The sequence below is a fragment of the Camelus ferus genome, chromosome 2 (genome assembly GCF_009834535.1).
Source record: "Camelus ferus isolate YT-003-E chromosome 2, BCGSAC_Cfer_1.0, whole genome shotgun sequence".
NCBI classification, from domain to species: Eukaryota; Metazoa; Chordata; class Mammalia; order Artiodactyla; family Camelidae; genus Camelus; species Camelus ferus.
Genome location: NC_045697.1, coordinates 62,168,345 through 62,188,432, shown reverse-complemented (window position 1 = coordinate 62,188,432; position 20,088 = coordinate 62,168,345). Strand labels below are relative to the sequence as shown.

Here is a 20,088-nt window from a genome sequence, read left to right as displayed (position 1 = left end):
CACTAGGCTCATGGAACTAATGTTCTAGAGACATGATTGAAAGATTGGATTGCATGGATTTAGGTGAATTAAGTACTGTGGTATTCAAACTGTTATTAATATCAACAAGTCAGACAGAGGTAGAAATATTTTCTTTCTGTCGGATTCAGATAACCGCACTGAGACAGTCAAGGAGATAAGAAGCAGTCAAAGCACCACACCGTGTGCACTGTATCGAGTGACCATGTTTTCTCTGGCTTCTACTTCCTCTGGTGTACTAGATGTTCTGAAAAATCGTCCTGCTGTGGAACATGAGAATTGGATCAACTGAGCTGAAATTGGCCCATCATTATTATAATTATCCCAAGGAAAGTCTTTTTAGATCAGTGGTTCTGAACCTGGCCTGGACATTAAATCATCTGGGAAGCTTTCAGAAGTCCTGCTGCCCAGATCACAAGCAAACCAATTTCATAACTGCTGATGCTGGGGAATCTGAAAGGTTATCCAGCTTCTTCTATCTCCTCTCCACACCCTCAGCTCTTCTGCTCTCCACCCTATACCGGGAGGTGGATGTTAGCACTTTTCAGATGGATGCAAAGAACCAGCCTCAGTGGGTACCATCATGATTCTAAATATGCCCGTTTATAGTTGAAAATCTGAGTTTTAAAAAAGAGTTCCTGCTAAGCTAAGGCTACATGTGAAAGCCAAAAAAGAGACACATGAAGTACAAGCAAAAGACTTTATGATTTCCACCAAAAAATCTCTAAAAGTCAAGGATAATGCCCATATGTACTTAATGGATACTAATCATACTCTTCCTCTGCCAAGCTCTGATTTTGGTTCACATTCCTCTTTGGAATATCTCCAATATTTTTCAAAAATGAGACCAGCCAACAAAACCCCAAACATTTCCAACATATGCAGGGAAGAAACAGACCAGTAATTACTGAATTTGAGTGTCCTTTGAATCCAAAATGTCCCATCCATAAAAGGTATTACTAGAAAATAATGTGTGTGACCTGAGCTCGAAGATGGAAATATTCCACGCTGTGAAAGCAAAGCAACCCCCTTGGCCAGCAGCCTGGGTGGTTCCCATGTGACTATCTGCATTTGGACTCTGGAATCTCTCCCAGATGGAGCAGGACTCTGTCCTGGAATCCTTGAAGAGCAAGAATAAGAGCTAGGTGGAAGTTTCCAGAGATTTGTTTATAAGAATATTATCCTGCTATTTTGTTTGCACAGATTTAAACACAGGTTTTAGATCTAACCTAGAGATAAATAAGGCCATATTACATTTGGATTGGTCAAAGTAAGACATTAACATGTCACAGTCCAGGCACTTGTAAACTAACTCATACCAGGGTTTATGATGCTAACAGCAATAAAAACTGAAATGAAACAGCATTTAATGAGACTTTACTATATGCCAGGTACCAGTGCTTTTCATGTAACTCATTTAAGCTCCCAGTGACCCTAAGTGGCAGATACTATTATTATACTTGTTTTGCAAGTAAGAAAACTCTGAATCAAGGAGGTTAGGGTCACACAAACAGTTAAGTGGCAGAGAGAAATTTGACTCAGGTGGTCTGAATCCAAACTTCACTCCCTTAACCACTCTGCCACATTTTCTCACACACACCAGCCAAGTTCTGGCCGTTGGGTGACCAGCACAGTCACAAGAGTCAGGTCTGGGGACCTGTGAAACTCATGGTCACCAGCGGGGTGACTGTCTCCCCCATCCCCTGGACTGGACCTAAGAGGGGCCACAGGGTTTTGTTCTGATACATGGAGTGGATTAGGATCCTAGGACATCTGAAAAAAACTTCATCCCAAAGGAGTATCAAGAAAAGAAGGGACAGTCATCTCTGGCTGATGTGTACTGAACTGGCTGCCTTATGGGGGTGGCAGGCCAAGTGTTTTTTCATTCACTCTCTTATGGGGGAAGCCAGGAGGTGGCTCCTGAGTCTGGGAGCAGACTGAGTAGAGCTCACTGGTTATAAAGTTGCTGGCCAGGCTCTGTAAGAAAGGGCTGGGAGGTGGAGAAAGGAAACCACATTTCTTTGAGCTCAGTCAGACAGGAGAAAGGGGCCGTGAGTAATGACAGGCCAGGCAGAGCAGGTGAAAAGAAAGAGGGCTCAGATGAGGCAGGAATGAGGCAGGGGGCCGCTAACTTGCCCACATCACGACTGGGTCCTGAACAGGCCTGCCCTTGCCCTGACAGTTATCTTCCAGTGAACCAAAGGCTCAGTGGTGCAGAAAGAGCCAAGCTGGATCAGCTCCTGCCTCCTGCGCTACAGCTCTGATGTGAGACACACCTGAGTGGAGAGGGGCCTCTGGCTCCCCAGCCCTCACCTGTCAAAACTCAGGCAGCATCCTGATCTCTGCCCCAGCCTGCCCTCTCCAGCTGGGCTGAGCGTCTCTAACAAGCAGCCTCGCTGCACGGTCCCCTCGCCTCGCCTCCTCTAACGCAGAGCTGCGCTGCCGCTGAAGCACTTCACTCTCCATCCCACGCTCTGGCTTCCCCAGGCGGGTCCTTTGGAAGCCAGGGTTGCGGTGTAATTGCTGCAGCTGCTATTGAAATTCACTTTTGGCTTTCTGTTCCCTGAGCAGAAAGTTCTGAAAGCTCCCACGGAGAAGGAGCGGGCTCTGTATCCCGCAGGCTTGGACTGTCCTGACAAATTCCTAAAGCCGCATTTCTGTGTGGTCTCTTTCAAAACCTTCTGAAGGTTCCAGGAGATCTATTTCTTGATAAATTTTTCTCCCTTGCTTGGGGTCAGACCAGAAGAGAGTTGAACAGATGTTAGATCTGAAGCTTTCCCGATTCAAACACTTGACCACCAGCCTGCTAATCTGCCGTGATGTAAATGAAATGCCTTTGAGCTTTTCTCACTCAGGGAAAAAGACAAGCCTCCAAGAGAGCTGGAGACGTCCCTTCTTCAAGAAAAACAACATGAAAGAACAGGGTGACTGGAGTCAGCTGCACTTCTGCCTGCTAAAATATTAAAGTGCTCTTTTTATTCCTCTCACAAAGTCAAAATAGATTACACGTAACTGAGTTCTCAAACTGCTACATAGATTTTTCCCTCTTCTGCAAGTGGTCACCTGATGGACAAAAAATATGCTTCAATTCCTATAAATGCAAATTCCCTCAAGAGAGTAGCCCTACAATGAACTACAGCTTAAATGTGGAGTAAATATTGTGTTCCCAGCCAGGAATACTGATGGTTCCGTGCTGGGGGCAGGCCTCAGTCAGCACTAAGGGCTAAAACCTCCGGTGAAAGCACACATTTGAGTGTGTTGACAGTTATCTTAGTGATTTTCTCCTATACCCTATTTGGAGTTTCCAGAAAGGCCCGGCAATGATCAAACACCACACACAAATGTTACGTCCCAAGAGGTCCTGCTTGGGAAAACTGTCATGTCAGCTGCCCCTAGCACACAAGCCGTTCAAGAGACTCTTGGCTGCAATTAAGGAGACTGCCTCTCAGATCGCCAAGGGCTGGGAAGGGCTGATGCTAGACTGGGCTCGGGGATCTGTATGAAGGCCGCTCAGACGCGTTCATTCATGTAAGACATACCGCCTTTCCCTGAATGTAGTATGACATTACAAGGCATACCACATTACCACAAAAGCCAATTAAACGATGACATCAACTTTGTTATCATATGTAATTTCTTTTTTAGGCTAATTAGAGCGATTTAGAGAGGAATGTGTCATTCACCCCCCTTGTCAATGCACCAAAAAGAAAACAGAAGCAAGATAAATTCTTTAAGATACTCCTAATGCTTTTTCATACCCAAGAGTTTGACTTCTGTGAGTCACCTTTGTTTTAAGCTGTTAATTTTGAAATAATTTTAGGTTTACAGAAGAGAGAGACAGTAATACAGATGCTGCTGGTCTCTGGGCCACACTGTGACCAGCAAGGCTGCAGGAGAACACCCAGATTTACGTACCAGAACTAGTAACACAGCTAGTCCGCGATGGCCGACCTTCAATTCCTTATTTGGAAACTGGGATGTTAATTTCCCCTTACCTTCCAAGGCTGTTGTGAGGTTTCTAAGGGAACATCCCCAGAAACCCTCAGTAACTGTAAAGTACCATAAAGTACTATACAAGCCTCAGTTATCATTATCACACCCCACAAGGCACTATGCAGAGTTCTGGCCCTGAAGGAGTTTACAGTCTAGTCAGTAATGGTCCTTTACGTTACCTGGTGCTGCACAGTTCTGCACAGTGATGTCATACCTATTCTATAATTTGACTTTTGCAACAATCCTCTGAAGTAGGTAGACTAAACTGTGCCTTTGTTTATTTTATATATATATATATAATCCCAACATTTTGAAGAGGTTGCTTTTTTCATAGTGGTAAACTCTACTTTGAACACATCGGCTGGTCCTTGCCAATAACTCTTACTGTAAGTAACTTCACCCCATATGAATGGGGCTTTGTCAACACTGGGTTACTAGGTCTATTTTACCTGGTCTGAACCTTTCTTACTTTCCAGATACAAAACATCGTAACCCTGACCTGCTTTGGGGCCCAGGAGATTTCATGGCTGGCTCCTCTCTCTGGTGACCCACTGCTCGGTAGAGGCACTGAGGAAGGAGGGGAGCTGGGTATTGCTGCTCCAGCGGTTTCTGATCAACCTCTGTAGGACGGTTAAGTCAATTCAACAAGTTAGCTTTTTCAAAGGCACCAGACCATTCTGACATTAATCCAGCTTGGGATAAAACAGAGTTCAACTATTAATTTTAACAGAGTTCAACACATTAATTTTAAGTCAAAAATAAACATCCCTCCCTCCATTATCAACCCTGGCTCTCTTCTCCTGACCTCCTTTCTCTTGCAGGCTTCATGGGGTGGTGGCCTTGATCAGCCTGAAAACTCCACACAGATCAGGCTTGGGAAAGCTTTCCTTAGATATTTCTAAAGTCCCTCCCGCTCTCCCACGTGCCTCATAAAGAGTAAAGGACTCACTGGGAAATCTTTAAAATTGCCTAAAATAGCTAGACTCATTCACTTACATACTCCTAAGTCTTCTTTCATCTCCAAGCTTTCCAACAGTGCAGTCCTGGATCTAAATTACAAAAAAGGGCACACTCATATGCCCCGGCTTAAAAAGTTCTTTTGACAGTAATTCAGGTTTTTTGTTTTTTCTTTTTAAACAGTTGCTAAAAACAAGATGTTATTTGTCTTACAATTAAAAACACAGATGAGGTAAGATCATTTGTGGGGTAGCCTGAGGTAAAGGAAGCACCATTATCTTATCCACTGTGGGGAGGAATTCAGAACACTGGAAGGCTGGCTGGCCTTGGACTCCGTCCAGGGGAGTTCTGTCCCTAAGCAAAAGAGAGCCTTATAAGGCAGCTTCTCCTAGAAGGCAAGTCTATGACAAACCCTGAGGGCAGGCCCTAGAGAAAGATGTGCTTATCATTCCCAAGTAACAAACCACATCAAACAAATGCCTGCTCAGCTCAATCCCTCCATCTCAGGTCCATGTAAAAGGCCTCAAGTTTTAACATCCTCTCTCAGACGCTTCCCCTCCTCCCTTCGGTGCTCTCTAGCTCCACAAAAAGAGAATCTTCGAAACATAATTCTCCTGACTCCCACACGAGCACATCACAGTATTCAATAGTTTTTACTGCAAGTTCTTCCTGGAGTGTAATCGAAATGTGCCTTGTGGCTGTGTGGTTCTAGGACTGTTAATTTGTCTCCTGAAGAATTGTAGAACAGTAGGTCAGGCACCTTCCACTTAATAACTAATTCCCAAACCATGAAGAAACATTTACTTGTTCTTTGGGTTACTTTCCTTGAAAAGAGTCTTAAGTCCTTTAAGACCCTTCTTCAAGGCTGCTTGTTTTCTTTTCTAAAGCTTCCTCAGGTTTTCAAATCTTTCCTAAGATGCGGTGATTAAAACTGGGTAAAGGGATAAGAAAGAACCAGTGACTTACTTCAACTTTCTAGAACTTTCTGTGTGCAATTAACGGCAACTGAGGCCAGGAAAAAATTTTTAAAGCATTTCTATTCAGGTGGGGTAGACTCTTTGAGATGTGGCTTTTTCTGTTTCTGATCTGCAAGCAGAGAGAGAAAGAGGAATGGGGATTACAGGAGGAAGAGCTTGCTGACATGATCGAGTGGCTGTAATTCAGAAGCAGGGCTGGCTACGAGGGCACTTTGTGAGGGGTCATTTAGTAAGAACACAGCGCAGTACTGGCTTCTCACTCCCAAGTAACAGCTTGCCATGGCAGGCTGGGAACCCAGGTTTGACAATGCTTCTAAGATTTGAGAGAGAAAGCAGAGGTCCTGTGAGGAGGGAGTCTAGCTAGCACCTCTTGCCTGGGTTGTAGTAACAGCTTCCTAACGGAAGTCTCTGCAGTCTTGCCCCCTTTCAATCCATCCTCCTCAGGGCAGCCAACAGAGATGTTTAAAAAGCACAAATCCAATTATATCACTCAAGCGATGCTGTGACAGCATCTAAACTTCTTAATTAGCCCTCCATCACTGGGCTCTGTTCAGTGTCCAGCTGCCACCTCTGCCCTCCCTCCCTGCGAGGCAGCCCCATGGAACCACGTGCTATTCCTTCTGCCCAGAATGCTCTTCTCATCCCCCCCCTAACTCCATCCCAACCTCCAGCCTCGTCTCCAGCCAATTCCTTCTTACCCCCACCTCAGGGAGGACCCCATTCTTCCAGGAAGTCATTTCAGGCTCTTTCTCCACAAATCTGGGTTAAGGATCCCCCTCCTCTGTGCTCCCTGACCATCTCTGTGGCATCATTATGTTAATTTAGCAAAGTGCTGCCCTGACTTGCACCCCCCACCCCCACCCAAGATAAATCAGACCAGAATAATTTCATTCAGTTCTGGAACCCTTGTTTCAAATTTCAATGAAGCTCTACAATTTTGACACCAGTTACAATGGTGTGTTTTTCCCCACACCACCAAGTAACTCCCTGACACCAGCTGGGCATCCTACAATTCAACTCAATTCTGACGCTACCTGGAGAGAGATCACACAGGTTAAGGGCTCAGTCCCACAGGACTACCCCCTCCACCCAATTCAGACCCCAATCACAAGTTCAGGTTGTCATATGTGTTTCTGACAGACTGGCCACAAATTAGAAGTTCAATTAATTTGCTACAGTGGCTCACAGAACTCAGAGAAACATTTTACTTACTGGCTTACTGGTTTATTATAAAAGGATGTGACTCAGGAGCAGCCAGATGAAAGAGGTGCTCAGGGCAAGGCGTGGGGAAAGGAGCCTAGAGCTTCCACGCGCTCAGAGCGAGTCACTCTCCCAGCACCTCCACGTGTTCACCAGCCTGGGGGCTCTCCTGACCAGTCCTTTGGGGTTTTATGGAGACTTCATTACATAGGCACGATTGATTAAATCATTCACTCATTGGTGACTGAACTCAATCTCCAGCCCCTCTCCTCCCCCGGGAGGTTAGGGGGTCTGGGGCAAGACTGAAAGCGCCAATCCACTAATCCCACGGTTGGCCCCACTGGCAACCAGCCCCCATCCTGAGGTGACCTAGGGGCTTTCCGAAAGTCACCTCACCAACATAACAAAAGACACCTTCATCTGCTTGTAATACTCAGAAAATTCCACAGGTTTTAGGGAAATATGTGGCAGGAATTGAATGAAGGTCAAGTATATACTTCTTATTATAAATCACAATATTATAAATTCATAAATTCTTTGAAGGATAGTAGTAGAACACGGGCATTTATTTTTATTTATTTATTTCTTCTTATGGAACACTTCACGTATTTGCGTGTCATCCTTGTGCTGGGGCCACACTAATCTTCTCTGTTATCGTTTCAGTTTTAGTATATGTGCAGCCAAAGCGAACACTAGAACATGGGAATTTAAATGATACATTACCAACAGAACAATGAGCCTAAAACGAACTTCTCGAAAAACAAATGTTTAAAATTCATCAAATAAAATGCGTTTCTGAATATCAAAATCTTTACTGAAGCTTTTCCCATTTACAGAATGGTTTCTGTTGCTCTCAACCTAATTCTAACCAGCAAGAAGATGTGGAAATGGGATTTGAGGGGGAAAGTGACCACCTAATGTTAGAGTTCAGAACAGCAGAGGATGGGAAGGCGAGCCAATGTCCGATGCACTCCCTGGCTCACACATCAGGCAGGCAGAAGACACAGGGAGAATAGAAGGCAGACAGGCAGAAGAGTCCACTGCCTGGTTTCCAACGAGAAGGCACTTTCTTAAGAGGATTCCTGCGTTTTGTCAACAAATATTTAGAAAGTGTCCAACTATTAGCCAGTCATTGAGTTTATAAGGAATAGGAAGATGGAGTCCCTCTTTTAGGATGCTGCCTGGTCCTGAGAGGAAGACAGACATTCAGAGAGCCCTTTGGAGGCTGTGGAAGGTTCTACACTAACTGGAAGAGCTCTATGTCCCCTCAGGAGCTCTGCTCCCTTTGCAGAAATCCTCACAAGGTCCTCAGCATGGCTCGGTCCACCCACCTACCACGGCTCATCCATCCCTAGTCTCTGTCCTACTCCCTGGTGCACATTCTTCACAGCACACGCTACTATGTGAAAATATGTTTACTTGTTCCTGTCTAAAACTTACAGTAAATGCCACAAGAGAGGGATCTTGTGTACCTTATTCAAGGCTGCCTACCCTGGGACTAGAAGAGTGCCTGGCAAATTCATTCATCCATTCAACATATGTTTAAAGCATCTGCTAGTGCCAGGCACTGATCTAGGCCCTTGAGAATAGAACAGGGAGCAAAAATTCCCTTCCCTTAAGGAGCTTAATTTCAAGTTGAAATAATGAGAGCAATGAATATTCACTGAGTGTTTTCTACAGATAACTTTCACACTGAATCTTCACAGTTCTACAGGACAGGTATGATTATAATCCCTGCATTACAGGTGAGGAAACCCAGGTCCAGAGAGGTCAGGGAACTTGCTCAAGGCTAAGTTACTGGCAGAGTTAAGATTCACACCCAGAGAGTCTGGTTCTAGAACTCAGCGTCTTAACTATTCTGCTCCAAGGCCTCTTCTCATATATACATGTTACATGTGCAATAAATACTGTTGGAGAAGTGGCTGGAAGGCAGAGGAGCTGAATAGATATTTTTCCAAACAAAAATACATACAGATGGCCAATAGGCATAAGAAGGATATTCAACATCACTAATTATTAGGGAAATGCACATCAAAACCACAATGAGATATGACTTCACACCTGTCAGAATGGCTATTACCAAAAAGGTAAGAAATAACAAGTGTTGGTGAGGATGTGGATAAAAGGAAACCCTCATGCACTGTTGGTGGGAATGTAAACTGGTGCAGCTACTATGGAAAACAGTATAGATGTTCCTCAAAAAATTAAGAATAGAACTACTCAGCTATCGCACTTCTGACTATTTACCCAAAGAATACGAAAGCACTAATTTGAAATATATGCACCACTATGTTCATCACAGCATTGTTTACAATTGCCAAGATACAGAAACAACCCGAGTGCCCAGTGATGGATGACTGGATAAACATGTGGTATATGTAAACAATGGAAAGCTGTTCTGCCATGAAAAAGATGAAATCTTGTCATTTGCAACAACATGGATGGATCTTGAGGGTATTGTGCCAAGTGAAATAAGTCAGAAGGAGAAATGATTTAAATTATATGTGGAATAAAAAAAACCAAAAAACAAAAATAAGTGAGCAAACCAAACCAAACAAAAACCAACATGTAGACAGAGAGAACAGAGCAGTGGTCACCAGAGGGGATGGGGTGAATGGCAAAATCAATAAAGGGGGTCAACTGCATGGTGACAGATGGAAACAAAATTTGTAGTGGTGAGCACCCTGTCAGGTGTACAGAAGAAGAAACATAATGCTGTACATGTCAAGTGAAACTTATGTAATGTTATAAACCAATGTTATCCTAATGAAAAATAGATTTAAAAAAGTAACACCCTCCACTCCCCAACAAAAAATGTATAAACAGAATCAGAACATATACAATAATGGCTGGAAGCCTACACTGAGCTGAAGAAGGACAAGGACATCATTATGGCAGGCGGTGGGGAGAGAGTCAAGGGGCTTCCCAGGGAAGGTGGCACAGCTGATCCTTGAAGGCTAAGGTTCAAAGCGGGGAAAGGAAAGTGAGGGTGTGATTGCAAACAACAGCAAAGAGCGAACAATTATTGTGGACCATAAAGGGGGTTGGAGAGAAGAGGCCAAAATAAGAGTTACTGTGAAGAGCCTCGTATGCCCTGCTAAGTAGTTTTAACTTGGTCCTAAAAGTATTAACAAGGGAGACCCTTAAGAATGAATTCTGATTCCACAAGTCAACATTAATTCTGAGGGAGAAGAAGAGGGGATGGGACCCAAAGGGACCAAGAGATTGCCACGGAGCTCAGATATAAAAGACCAAGAACATAGGGGTACCAAGAAACGGAATAAAGGAGCACCATGTTCTCTTCCGCCTGTGAGATGTTATTATACATCTTGGCATTTCTATTTACTTTTTATTAAACTGAATTTTCAAATCCCCTCTTCCAGTTACCCATGACTTCAGGGACCTCAATAAGACCTAATGGCACTAAATTCATGGTGACAGTTTCAAGATTTGAGATTATTAACTCATTATCTTTTATGCAGATTTTCAAAAAGATGGCTTTGCTTCTTATCACAGAGGTAGGTACAAAAAACAAGTGGACCAGCATCTCTCCCCAGAAGGTGGGTAAGTGGTGACTTCAGAAAAGAAGGGACTGGGAAAAGACGGGGAGTGTCTCCATGGCTCCAGGGAAAGTGCTTTGAGAGGTAGGTTTGTAACCTGTATGGATTCTTTCTTAATCAGCAAGACCAGACCTGTTTTGTGCATCCCCAGCTGCACAGCACCTAGCACAGTGCGGACACATGCGAGATGCTCAATAAATGTAGGCTAAATGAGACCAACAGTGATGCTCACTCCCTCTCAATATTTGAGGAAGCATAATTCAAGTTTCTTCTGAGGGTAGAAAAGGCTGGAAGAACCCAGAGAATGTATTTCCTACTCTTTGCAAAGCCCCAGTAGTAAATGGCACAGAAGTACGTGGCAATCTGATGGGTTTGCTTCTATAATTGTCAAAACACATCCAGGAATCAGGAGAAATCTATTAGGAAATCTGGGTGTAGTCCCATTTATCTCTGCTGAGGAAAAGTACTCTGGTGAACCTCACATCCTTTTCTGCTCTCTCTGGCATTCTCCCTATACGGGCCCCAGGCCCTGGACCCTGTATCTCTAAATTTAGGTTGGGGAAAAAAGGCTAATTTGTGTCAAGGTTTTCAGTTTTAGATGCTATTTCTCTTAACATTTTCCCAAACATAAAGAAAAACCAGGTCTGTACCCTCATGGGGTTTGCAGTCTGGAGAGATGCAGAGATGGGTTTACACGATAATGGAGTTATGTGACTCCTTCTATATGACTATCCAGCTCAACATTTGATAATTGCACTGTGTGATTGTTTAGAGATGTAAATAGCAGAAGAGAAGATGGATAAAACTACCTACAGGCTAGAACTGACAATACTTAAATCATCATCGAGGTAACCTGCTTTGACAAGGCAAGTTCCATGGATTTGGAAAGACTATGGGGAAAAATTCCCCTTAGAATGTGCAAGAAAAATGTCAGTATTTGGAATGAATTCTTAAACTATGGACATTTCTCTTTTCATGGCATGACTGATAAATTAGACCCAAAGGCACAAATGATTGGTTCTGTTGGAAAAGTATGCAGATTATTTGGATTGTGATTTTCTAAATTTAAGGTGATGATAATGTGAATAGTAAGTTGTTAACACTATTTAAGGCTTTCAATAGTGAACTCTGAAATCAGTGACAGACGACCTATTAGTGTCTAGGCTTCTGGGAAAAACTCTAAAAAAAAAAAAAGAATTATTTGGAAAGCTTAGAGAAAGTCTGAGCTGTGTTAAAGAAGCAACTGCTTCTGTCATTTCAGGAGAACTACCTCCTCTCTTTTCTACCTTGGCTCAGACCAGGAGAGGGACTGCCAAGGTTGGATTTCTAACTTTCCCTTGAAACTACTGCCTATGGAAAATGTTATTTCAGACATTAGAATTAAAAGCCCCCCCCCCCCTTTTTTTTGCAAGTCCAGACTCTATTTTCCCGTTTCATTTATGACAAGCTTGGTTGGACTTGTTTGGAATAAAATAAAAGATCAAACATAACCTCAAAGGCATTCCTGCTGAACAATGCATCCTGGGGACAAATTACGCAAAAAAGGAACAAGAAAGAAAAACAAAATGGTCATAAGGTTCACAACATAAACAACATCATTAAAAAGCATTCTTCAAAGAGTTTGGGGGGTTTTACCCACATATAATTAGATAGTTAGATTACTGTTTGCGACTCTAACTTCCAGTGAGTGAATTATTTTCCTTAATATTAAGAAAGAAGAAACCATGAAATCCAATTTGTAAAATTCTTACAATCTAGCCAATTAAATGTGGGACAATTAACTTCTCTCTGAGAGTCCTTATTTTGTATCTCATCGTCAAACTCCTTTCTCCTCTTGACTTCATCTCTATACACCCAAGCCAAGAAAGAACGAAAAGAAAATGACAACTCTGGGTTGCCAAAAGAGTGGGGGCAGCTTTTGAAGATCGATTTGCCAGCGGTTAGCACGAGCTGGATGAGCTTTGGGGATGCGAGTGTCTGTGGAATCGGGAATCTTTTCCATATATACACTTGGCATGCAGTCCTCACTTTCTTGGCGCACGCACCGAACTCTCAAAATAAAACCACCAAAAAAAGAGAAGGGGAGACTACGCCCATCCCTCCAGGCATCCCTCGGCCGCCAACTCCTCCCCGCCCCTCCTGCCCACGGGAGGAGCCGCGGGAACCAGCTGGGCCGCGGGCCGCGGGCCGCGGGCCGCAGACGCCCTATCAGGTCTGCCCCGCGAGGGGGCGCCCTGCTCTCCGGGCTGAGCGGGGCGGGGTCGGAGGGGAACGCGCTCATGCCCACCTTGCTCGCAGGTGCCCTTGCTGACCTGGGTGACGGCCTTCTCTCCGCGGCTCTCGGCCCTCAGGCTGGCGGCGCGCAGCTGGCAGCCGCTGGGGTAGGTGATGCCGTCACTGCCGCACACCGGGTAGCGGCTCTTGCACACGCACACGCCGCTCACCACCGGGCCGCCGGCTGCTGCCCCGGCTTTACCCTTCCGCCTCTTGCGGCTCTTCACGCACTCCATGCCCGGCGCGCAGTGCCCCCTGCCGGCTCCGCCGCCCCCGCACGGCTCGCCCTCGCCGCGGGCGCACACCGGGCAGCAGCCACACGCGTCGCGGGTCTCGCCCAGCGGGCAGCCTCGCGGGGGCAGGGGCGGGCAGGCGGCCGGCTCGCAGGGGCCACAGGCGTCCGAAGAGGAGGAAGAGGAGAGGGGCAGGAGCAGGAGCAGCAGCCCGGCGGCGCCGAGGAGCAGGGCGGGCAGCGGCGGCCGCTCCATGGCTAACCGTGGTGGCGGTGGCGGGAGCGCGAGTGAGCCGGCGCCCTCCGGCCGGCCCTTTAAACCCGGTGCCCCGCCCGGCCGGACCGCGGGAACCACACCCCGTGGCGACGAGAGCGTGGCCGCCTCGCCCGCGCCGCCTCTCCCGGGACCGCGGCGCTCGAGCGCGCCCCTGCTGGCGGGGCCGGGCCGGGCAGCCGCGGGGCAGCCACGGGGGTGGGGGCCTCTGGGTCTCAGGGCTCCGAACGCACCTCGCCGGCTCCTGCTCGGCCCCTGCTCCCGAGGGCTGCAACCCCAGTCCTTGGGGGATCGCCCGCAGTGAGAACGGCTCCCTCACCCTCTGGTCCCTCGCCTTTCCCAGTCGGAATATTTATACTTCTTAACAACTTTGAGATGACCCCACGTTTAATCCATTAAATTCTCCGCGGGTCTGGGAGACCTGAAAACTGATTACTTTGTGGTTTGGGAAGCTCTTTTAAGAACAGTTCGTTTTTCAAACCCCCCATGGGGATTTTGTGTCCCCGCTGGCCACCGGCCCGGTGTGGTCATGGGTGCCAAGCTAAAAGGACAAATGGTTCGTAACCAGTCCTCTTTTTGGAACCTCATAACTGCCTCCTCCCTCTGTGCTTTCTTATGCCAAGTCAAGTTTTAAGTGTAAGTGTGAGTACCAGAATCCATGCGAGAGCTGGTCATCGTCCTCAATTTATAATAAACGGTGCTGGACCTCCATCAAACCTCTCCGGAGAACTAAGCCCACCTGGGGGTGCCATGGAGACCCCCTAAAGTTCCTCAATTTTCATTGGTAATCCCGTGAGGTTTTTAATATAAGCAACTGACAATTCCTCCTCAGTCTTTCTGTAAAGTACTCTGCAAACTCAATTTCAGAGCCTTTTCCCAAGAATATTGGCCCTTTGAGTCCCTTCTATCCAGACTTTTAAGTTATTTTCATTTTTATTGAACATACAACACTGAAGTGTGCATAATTCTGCATGTTGCATTTTAGTTCTTTGAGTTCTTTTTTCTTAGCATAGATCCAAGGATTTATAGGATTGCTAACTCAAAGTGTGGTTCTCAATGCCACCAGCAGTTTAGAAATGTCACTCTCACCAGAGTCTTCCTAGGATAATTATTATAAACTTTTTTTGAAAATTAAATAATCACAAAATTCAGAGAATAAAAAACCAAGCTGATTTTTGGCCTCTCCTTATCATAGCACTTTTCTCTCCTAGAAAAGTGGCACTTTTTTTTAAAAAGGTCATATGTTAACATGAAAATTGTTTATAAAACAATGAAAAGTCCTTAGAGCAGAGTTTTCCTAAATATTCTTGCCTTTGTCCCTCAGTGAGAGTTTACATGACCTGGTGTACAGTCCCAAATTGAGACAAATGCAGAGTGCACTCTGATTTTACCTATTCTATTTCAGTGTATTAATTCACTAGTCAAGGTCTACTAAGTTTATATCATGACCAGCTTTGACTATCTGTTATAGTTTTAGGCTCTCAAGAACCCGAGACAAGGACTATTCCAGTGCAGGTAGTTTACTAGAGAGGTCATGTCTACACCACTTCTGGGGCAGAGGCGTAGGGAAGTGAGCAGGAAGGGAAGACAGCCAATAAAGATGCTTATCAAGTCAGCTCTCGGCAGGGTGGGCTCTGTAGCCAGACGAAGCCCTCAAGGCTCTACAGAGCTTTGTGTGGGGGAGGGTGGGGGGATGGGGGCAGCCACTGACAGCAGTTGCATCACTGGTGGTATATCCTATAGAGTTTTTCAAACCCTGTGTTGGAGCCAGCAGTAAGAATGCAAGCACATGGTACAGTAGAGTCCCTTTGCATGGGCTCCTCACTGCCCAGCAAGTAGAAGAGCAAGCAGGGTCTTATCACTGAAGGGGGTACCTGGGCTGTGTGTGATGGCACCAATCTGGAGAACTTGAAAATAGGAAGAGATGTGGTTATTCAGAAGGAGGAGAAAAGGCAGGAAAATGGAGCCTTTACAGAGAAAACTGAAAACTCCCTCCTTCCAAGAAAGAAAATATTGTCACCCATTCAGCTTTAGTTCTGGTGAGACGAAGATCTGAGATGTGGAGACAGGATATGTTATCCGCAAATAGAGAGAATTTTACTTCTTCCTGTTTAATCTGGCTGCCCTTTATTTCCTTTTCTTGCCTGATTGCCCTGGTTAGAACTACTGATGTAACGTGGCATAGAAGTGGTGAGAGTGGGCTTCCTTGCCTTGTTCCTGACCTTAGAGGGAAAGCTTTCGGTCTGTCACCATTTGGTAAGATGGTAGCTGTGGGTTTTCCACAGATGGTCTTATTAGCTTGAGGAAATTACTTTCTATTTCCAGTGTGCTGAATGCTTTTATCATGAAGAAGTATTGTATTTTGTCAAATGCCTTTTTTGCATCTATTGAGATGATCATAAAGATGTATTTTATTCTGTTGATATGTTGTATTATGTTAACTGATTTTTGAATGTTAAACCAAACTTGCATTCCTGGGCGAGATCCCACTCGGTCATGATGTCTGATCCTTTTTGACATGTTTATAGATGTGATTTGCTAATATTTTGCTGAGGGTTTTTACATCTATATTCATAAGAGACATTGGACTGTAGTTTTCTTGTGATGTCTTTGGTTTTTGCATCAGGGTAATAGTGGGTTCTTAGGACGAGTTAGAAAGTGTTTCCTTACCTTCTGCTTTTTTGAGAGAGTTTGTGAAGAATTGATTTCTTCTTCATATGTTTAGTAAACTTCACCAGTGAAGCCATCTGGGCCTGGGCTTTTCTTCGTGGGAATTGTTTGGTTATTAATTCAATCTCTATTTGTTATAGGTCTGTGTTAGTTTGCTCAGGCTGCCACAATAAAATACCACAGGCTGGGTGGCTTAAACAACAGAAGTTTATTTTCTCACAGCTCTGGAGAGTGGAAGTCCAAGATCAAGGTGCCAGCAGGGTTGGTTTCCTTGAGGGTCATAAGAGCAAGATCCTCCCCACTTCAGACAAGGTGCCACCCACAAAATACGAAGAACCCTCCTTCCTTCACTAAACAGGACTGCTACTTTAGCAACTGTAGCTTTATATTAATCAATTTCACCTTCCCTGTAGATATTAAGATTCATTGAGATACTCAGTCACAGAATTCACCCCATCTAGAGTAAGCCCCTCCTTCCTTAGACCTTTCCCAGAATTACTCATCCACAGCCCAAATCCCATAATTGTTTTCTTTCCAACACTCTTACTGAGACACCCAACAGTTCCATATGGAGTCCATTGTCTCTTGCTACAATGAGTAATAAACCCAACTTCTTTGACTACAGGTGTGTTCCTGGTGGTCTTTGGATGATGGACAGTGACACATGAGAGATTTGCCCCCCAGCTCCTTCTCTTCTGTCCTACTTCAGCTCAGCATTCCCCTGCCCTAACCATAGTACACTCCAATACCCTTTGCTGATGGGTCCTTGTACCTGGCAAGGACCCGTCTTGGTGGGACATCTGCAAGACTTCTCAAGCCAGCAAACTTCAGTGGCATCTTGGGAACTCGTGGTGCCACCCAGCCTGCCCTGCTGTGTCCCTCTGTGCCTGGCCTTCCCAGCAGATGTCCAACTGGAAAATGGAATGTTTGTCTCCCTTTGCTGAAAACATCACAAATATGTTGGTTTCTCCCCCATCACTTGGCTCCTTTGTGTGGGTAGCCAGGACAGGCATGGGAGTGGAGAAAACCCCTGCATCCTCCGGGAGGCTCTTTCTTGCCCCAGCCTCCTTACATGGAGTAGGGGTTAATTTGTTGGGCAGGGGTGATGGAGGCAGGGCCATCTAGCACTGAGGAACATTCTGCTTCAGTTCTTGGTGGCTCTTTTAGAATGTGGAGACACATCACACCTGTAGTTTTGGCTTCTAGTGTCATTTTCAGGCTAGGGAAAAGTTGTTCTATTCAACTGCCTGTTACAGTAGTTATCTATTATCTTTATCATCATCTCATTTTTTATCTCCTCTCCTGCTTCCTTCTTCATCACCATCAGTAAGCAGATTGTCAGATGGTGGGGTGACAGGTAGATGATCAGCCCAGCCCAGATAAACAGCATGTAGAAAGGAATGAAGCCAGTGGAAACCATTTTGGCGCATTCCAGCAAACAGAAAAAGTCCAGCACAGCGTGAGCAAGGTGTGTTTGGAAAGAAATGGGGAGAAATCAGTCTGGAGAGAGTGCAGATGTCAGGTGACCAAAGGCTTCGCAATTCACACCCAGGACTCTGGACTGGAGCTTATAGTTGACAGGATGCAGGGGAGAGGCGAGATCAGGTTTGCAGTGTAGGAAGGTCGATACAGTGGAGGGAAATGGATTCAAATGGAGATGGACTGGAGGGCATGTAATTTTCTCAGTGCAGGGGCTGCCCTTAGCCTCTCCAGTGCCTTTCTGTGAATTAAAAAAAAAGCACCCCCAGGGGGCAGATGCCATGCAGATGGTGCAAGACTTGGTAAGCAGTTGGAGCCTTATCCAAGAAGAAGCAACCTCTTTCTCCAGAGTAGAGGACCTAGCCTCCCCCAAGTTGCATGGCCTGGCAGGTGGAGGGAGGGCTGAGTTTCGGCCTCGCTTCCTGGGCTGGGTGCCCTTGCATAGTGTGCAAACTATACAACCTTACAGGGAAGCTCAATCTGGTGCCAACAGTGCATCTGGTACAAAATTGGCACTCAATTAAGAAGTTTAAAAAGTAAATGGACCAAAGGGAAGCAGCTATTACTGTCCATTACTGCCAACTACTACTGCTCTCCAGGCAGGAATGCATGAGAGCTTGAAGTAAGTTGTGGCAATAGGATGGGAGGAGGTGGACCATATCATTTCTTGTCCTTCTGGGACAATTTTATCAGCAAAAGGGGGCACTGTTCATAATTATGCTGGGACAACAGGCATAAATCAAGATTATCCTTGACAACAGGGACATGTGGTCACCCTAAACAGAGGGGAAGGATGACTGAGAGATCTTTAAGAAGTAGAATATACAGGCTTTAGGAAGCAACTCACTGTGAGAGGAAGTCAAGAGAAACCTCGACCTTTCTTGCGTGGGAGACGGGTGAAAGCTGCTGCGAAAGCAGGTTTGTTTGGAACCAAACTTGGGTTCACTCCCCTGCACGCAATAAAGCCAATCTACTGACAACTGGGTGGTGGTGAAGAGAAGTGTTGTGTTTATTGCAGGTGTCAAGCAAGGAGTCAGGTAGCTAGTGCTTAAAAGACCTGAGCTCCCGGATGACTTTTTAAAGACAGGATGAGGGAGGGAGGTTGTGGGCAGCATGATCAGCTCGTGGACATTCTTCTGATTGGTTGGTGGTGAGGTAATTGGGAGTCAACATCAGCAACCTGGTTTCAGCTGGTCTGAGGTCTACATGCTGGTAGGTGGCATGCAGTTAACTTCTTCCACCTGGTGGGGGTTTCAGTCTGCAAAACAGTGCAAAGGACATGGCTCAGAATATTATCCATAGCCCTTGAAGAGGAACTAAAGGTCCTTGACTTTGAGTAATGGCTAAAGTATTACTGTTTTGGCTGCTTGATTGACTGTTTTCCTTTCTTTCTACATTTTCTCACTTCTCTGATTAAATTTATTCTTTGGAACTTGGGGAATGCCTAGGAAGCTAAAGTTTTTCTACAGACAAGAGGCAGGCGGAGGACATGGGGAGGAGGGTAGTCTTTCCTGAGAAGGCCCCATAGGGTCCTGCCCAGTAACAGGTTTGTGTTGGGGGAAGGTGACCAACTTGATTTTGGACATGCTGATTCTTAATAAAACTGGGCCTATCCTTTTTGGACAGTTCTAGAAAGGGAAGGGGGTGATTCCCTGGTACTCACAGCACATTGCTATAGAGACACTGTAGGGCTCAGACTTAGAACAAGCCCTTGTTGTTTGTTCTCTCTCGGTGTGAAGTCCCTCAATGATAAAATCTTACTGTTTAATAAAGGACAGAAACTGATTTCTTATCAGCTTTCTGTATCTGATCTCTTAAAAGAGCTACAGCTATGCTGGGAAACAGCTAATGATATAATTGAAAAGGCATTAATAGCCTATAAAATTCAATATTAGAGGCAGAACTTGAAGGACTCTCCAGAGGTCACTTAAAGCTAGGTGACGCTGGACTGTGCCTCTAGGCCTGATCGTAAGTCATCAGGGCACAGCGATAACTGAGAACTCTGAGCGATTACTGAGAAAGATGGTCTTGCTTGTATTCTGCTCTTTTATTTGACAGTCTTTCAAGATTTCAGAAGGTCACTAAATAATAAGCCAACTTCCAAATATACACAGTTGCAAAGAAAATTTAGGCTTAAGCTGTGATCTTTGCTAGAGCAGATATGTCACGTGAGGCTGTTAAACCTCTAGGGACTTAAAAATTCATTTTACACTTTAACTTTGAATTAACAGAGACTTTTTACTTTACATTCCTCTATAAAATAAATTAAAGAGCATTGCTTCTGGTGACAACACGTAGGAAGAAATCTCTTTGGGTTATTCCATAATTAGGCTCCATCCTTTTTTGTTATGGGGGAAATGATATGATCATTTGGTGGTAAATGATGCGATGCCCCCGTATTAATCTTCCAGCTGCTCCATTATTCACCTTGGCAAAGTAGAAAAATAAAAAACA

At 45.2% G+C, this 20,088-nt stretch overlaps 1 protein-coding gene and 1 non-coding gene across 2 annotated transcripts in view; both read right to left on the bottom strand.

Annotated features, from left to right (window-relative positions):
• Positions 1–13,597, bottom strand: part of IGFBP7 (insulin like growth factor binding protein 7) — a 68,278-nt gene extending 54,681 nt beyond the window's left edge. The window contains exon 1 of the mRNA XM_032459617.1: positions 12,993–13,597. Within this exon, the coding sequence (XP_032315508.1) occupies positions 12,993–13,467 (475 nt within the window). The 5' untranslated portion in view covers positions 13,468–13,597. The remainder of the gene's footprint in view (positions 1–12,992) is intronic.
• LOC116659506 lies at positions 7,731–7,836 on the bottom strand. Its single transcript, XR_004314868.1, has one exon. It is a non-coding gene; the product is annotated as a U6 spliceosomal RNA (small nuclear RNA).
• Positions 13,598–20,088: the final 6,491 nt, after the last annotated feature.